The sequence below is a fragment of the Phytophthora parasitica genome, assembly GCF_000247585.1.
Source record: "Phytophthora parasitica INRA-310 unplaced genomic scaffold supercont2.64, whole genome shotgun sequence".
In the NCBI taxonomy this organism is placed as follows: Eukaryota; Oomycota; class Peronosporomycetes; order Peronosporales; family Peronosporaceae; genus Phytophthora; species Phytophthora nicotianae.
The window spans coordinates 234,440-238,332 of record NW_008649050.1 but is presented as its reverse complement, the minus strand read 5'-3'; the positions used below and the strand labels follow the sequence as shown (position 1 = coordinate 238,332).

Genomic DNA, 3,893 nt, shown 5'->3' with positions numbered 1-3,893 from the left:
GCGCCCACTCGTTCGCAAACTCAGCCCAACGGACGAAAAGATGCTGCGCGTGGAGCTCATCTTGGCAACTGGCCCAGCGGTCGTAGCGCACATCGATTAAGTTTGAGTTCACTTCCGTGAATTTGATGTAGCTGCCACCTTCATTGACCCACTTAACATTACCATTCTCCTGGTCTGTAGTGCACTTTTTCGACTTGGCTTCCGAATCCGCGATCACCATAACGTACGTGATAGACCGCTTCCCGCTGTCTTGTCTGGGTAGTCGTCGTGCTAAACTGATGTAACGGGAGCGTATGGGCCCAGGGATGTCGTGGACAAGGACGTACGCATCCGTTTCGAACTCTTGCAACACCTGACAACATACTTGCTTGCGCTCCTTGTATCCCCAGCTCGGTGGTGTCCATATTAGCGGCCATGAATCGAGACTGGACGAGACGATCACGGAGTCCAGTTCTTCCAGCGAGCAGGCTACACGCATCGTAAACCTCGTGTGGGAGATGATCGAGCCATCTTCGACTCTTCGTGTGAGTGACGCTCGGTGAACTGTCCAGCCTAACAGCGAGCCAGCGACTTCGATATGCGGTGGGTCTGCTGCAAGCGTCTCGTCGCACAGCTGGAGTATATCTTCGAACTCTGCGCGTGTGAAAGGATGGAAGTAGAATGATGGTTCTTCGCTCGGGAAGCAGACCTGCCAGCCGAACTCGCCGCTGTTCGGGCTCAATACCCACTTGGAGGTCTTACTCGCTTCGCGAACCGTGAGGTGGTGAGAAGGATCTTCATGGAGTAGTCCAACGATAAGCGGGAGCACTGAAACCTTTACTTTATGACCGTACAGTCTGTGTTTTCCGCTAAAATACTCCATCACCTCGTGAAAGTTTCTAGTGGGTTGGAACGTGACGTCAGTTGCGTATCGAGCGCACGGGTAGTTCGCAAAGGCGTGCCAAGTAACCGTTATCTTCTTCATGCTCCAGAGTGCCTCCTGTCCTTTGACTAGGTGCGTGTACAAGAAGGGTTCGTACATGTCCATGTACTTCTTTATCGTCTTCTGAAATGCCGAGGCATCCATGCCAAACATTGATGACACTGTTTCCCAGTTTCCACAATGCTTCAGCGCAGCTAGCATCATGAAAAGCATGTCCTTTGGGGATATCTTGTACTTCTTGCCTCTTCCCACGCCCCATTTAGATAAGACATGATCTTTCGAGAGCTCCCATAGCCGTTCAAACTCAATGGGTGCGAAGTTGCACATTCTAAGCACACGATCGGGACCTTGTACGCGTAGACAGCGCTCATATACGGGAGAAGCAGTCGAAAACTCAGCGTCAGAATCGCCGTCTCGGTCTGCTGCAATCTCGACCCTATTCAGAGCTCAAGACCTAACATCGTCGGCTACAAATAACGCATCCCAACGCGAGCGAGCATCCTCAACTTCGTCACCTTGTGTGCGTACTGTGCGATTTCTTGACGCAGCCATGGCGACAGTCCCTTCACTCTGTTAAATCGGAAATGAGGCTACTCTATTGGACTTCACTGAGTAACCGGGAGAGTGCAGGCTGCGGCGGAGGGTGTAATGCATACGCAACTTTCACATTGCAGCAGCCAGTTGTTGAGTAAAGTGGCGTTGCATCGTATTCTCACGGCTACATGCTCAAATCAGATTGTGCACCGGTCGTTCTGGATTGCGCTTGTGATACTACTGGTTAGGCAGTACTACCACATTAGCTCTAATATATCAAGTCTTATGATATGGATAGACGCGCTATCTAAACATCGCATGTAACGTGCAAAGTCGTTCTCTTCACATAAGGTAAAAAAAAAAAACTACAATTGCAAGTCTGCTTTTTTTTTTTTGAGAATACATCAGGCACCGGATGTTTGGGCATTTTGGAAACAGTACCCTTTTGAGCTAAAATGGGTAGTTTTGGAGACCTTTTTGAAAAAAGGGTACTGCAAACAGAAATGTATGGAAATTGGCTGAAAATTTCAAAAGGGTACTAGGTAAACTGTGAACGTATGTATGGCGTGTTAGCTGTCGATCCTAATGCGTTATGGCCACTCATGGTTGATCACCCTTCAACTGTCTTCCTACTCAGCGTAATTCGCTGGTATGGTGGTATCGAAGTAGCAAGGCAGGTTGTCGCGTTACCCGGGGTTGTAAGATTATTGATGAGCAGAGCAAACGTGATCGCAAAGGTAAAAAGAGCTAACATGCAGGTCAACCTCTTCACTACGGCACCCCTTATATAGTCCATCATGGTCGTGGTCATGTAGTTGTAGGACGTATGTCAATATCCACTGACTGTCAGTGCAGCGTGCACCGACTCCAATCAGTCTCCTTGCTGCAAGTCTCACCGTCGTTGATAGACGCACCTCGCAATCTCCACCACCAGCATTGGTTCGCGTACAGCTCGGACTCATCGAGTCGACACTTCAACAAACTTGATCCTAACCATAATCTGGTGACACCGGTATGCCCACAAATATCGCAAATACCGTGCGGCCACGACAGCATCTCATCGTTTGATTGAACGAGCTCAAGCCTCTCTCAATGGTATGGTTCATGGTAAAGTAAAGGCAAGGTCAACAGCAGACGCACTCTGCTAGTCGAATCTGCAGGTAGACAAACATGCATCGAGGGGTTCTCAAAGTTCACTCAACCGACATCGCTTCTTGTTTTGTAAAAGTGAATATTTTTCTTTGCGCCTTGTTCGTCTCCGTTGCTGTTTGTCCGTATTTGATACTTAGTGTCATGTGCTACCAAGAACCGATTCATTCATGCGTGTGGCCATATCAATATGATGACAGGGCTCGTCGGGAGAGTCGTTGTCGTCCTACAAATTATTATTTTGTTTTTTTTAAATTGATGCGTGGCAGACTTTATACATCAAAGAACGCATGAAGGTTGTAGAGATTCGTACTCGTGTCTTCATCGCGATTGCTGTTTACTGTAATCTACGAATGCAGGTGCATCAACACTGGCATCCTAAAGATTACCAGCTAACAGCACTACCATTTCGTAGTAGCAACTGAGTTTTAGATGCCCAAGCCAGGTGCTGCTTGACGAAGAGGTGCTCAACGGAAACTGCGATCTATAATCATATTATGTAATTGCTAAACACTTCAGGAAAGACTACTTTACAAGCTACACCAAGCTGTCAGTCTGAGAAAGGCTTCTGTTGCGAGCTAAGGTGGGGTGTCTATGTCGGCCACCATCACCAACAAACCATACGTATAGAAAACGTAGCAGGTCGAGAAGAGTTGTGGATAGATGTTCCAACTCGAACAGGATCGGAGCTTCGACACCGGTACTCTGGCATCATTGTCAGCACGGGTGGCGAATCTAATCTGGCAGTGAAGAATGTACCAGGCTGCCATGACGACGGGGACCAGACCAACCGTAATAGTGAGCAAATGTTCTTGGCTACTGACCCGCATACCATCGTCGACATGGGTCTATCCAGTTGTACACACTTGGCATCACTGCTAAGCGTAGAGCTTTGCAGCGGGCGTTTAGCTACCCGAGTTTACGGGCCAGCCTCATCCTGGGCCCCAACTCGTGACACATGAGCAATCGCCATGAAGCATCCTCAGCGGCAGTGAATGGTGGGGTTTTAGATGATTGCAAGAAGGTAGCCGCTGGAGACACCGTTGCTTACGTCCTAGGTATCGTTTTGTGTGTGAACATGTCCATTACACTGTCGAGGTGCAGTCCTTACCTATACCCCCGTGCCGATTTTCATGCTTGAAAATGGGCACTCGTCTGACCCTTAAAAGGAGTATTTCTACACAAATACCCGATTAGACTATGCCTGGTTATGATATCAGTGACACTGCTGTGAGTTACGTTTGCTTGGAAGTACCACTACGGCGTGGACACAAAGGGTAGCCGGGGG

The 3,893-nt window shown here is 48.5% G+C and overlaps 1 protein-coding gene across 1 annotated transcript in view; it reads right to left on the bottom strand.

The window, feature by feature from the left end:
• Positions 1-1,496, bottom strand: part of PPTG_17050 (hypothetical protein) — a gene marked incomplete at its 3' end in the record, with an annotated part of 2,587 nt that extends 1,091 nt beyond the window's left edge. The window contains exon 1 of the mRNA XM_008914890.1: positions 163-1,496. Within this exon, the coding sequence (XP_008913138.1) occupies positions 163-1,249 (1,087 nt within the window). The 5' untranslated portion in view covers positions 1,250-1,496. The remainder of the gene's footprint in view (positions 1-162) is intronic.
• Between the last annotated feature and the right edge of the window lie 2,397 nt (positions 1,497-3,893).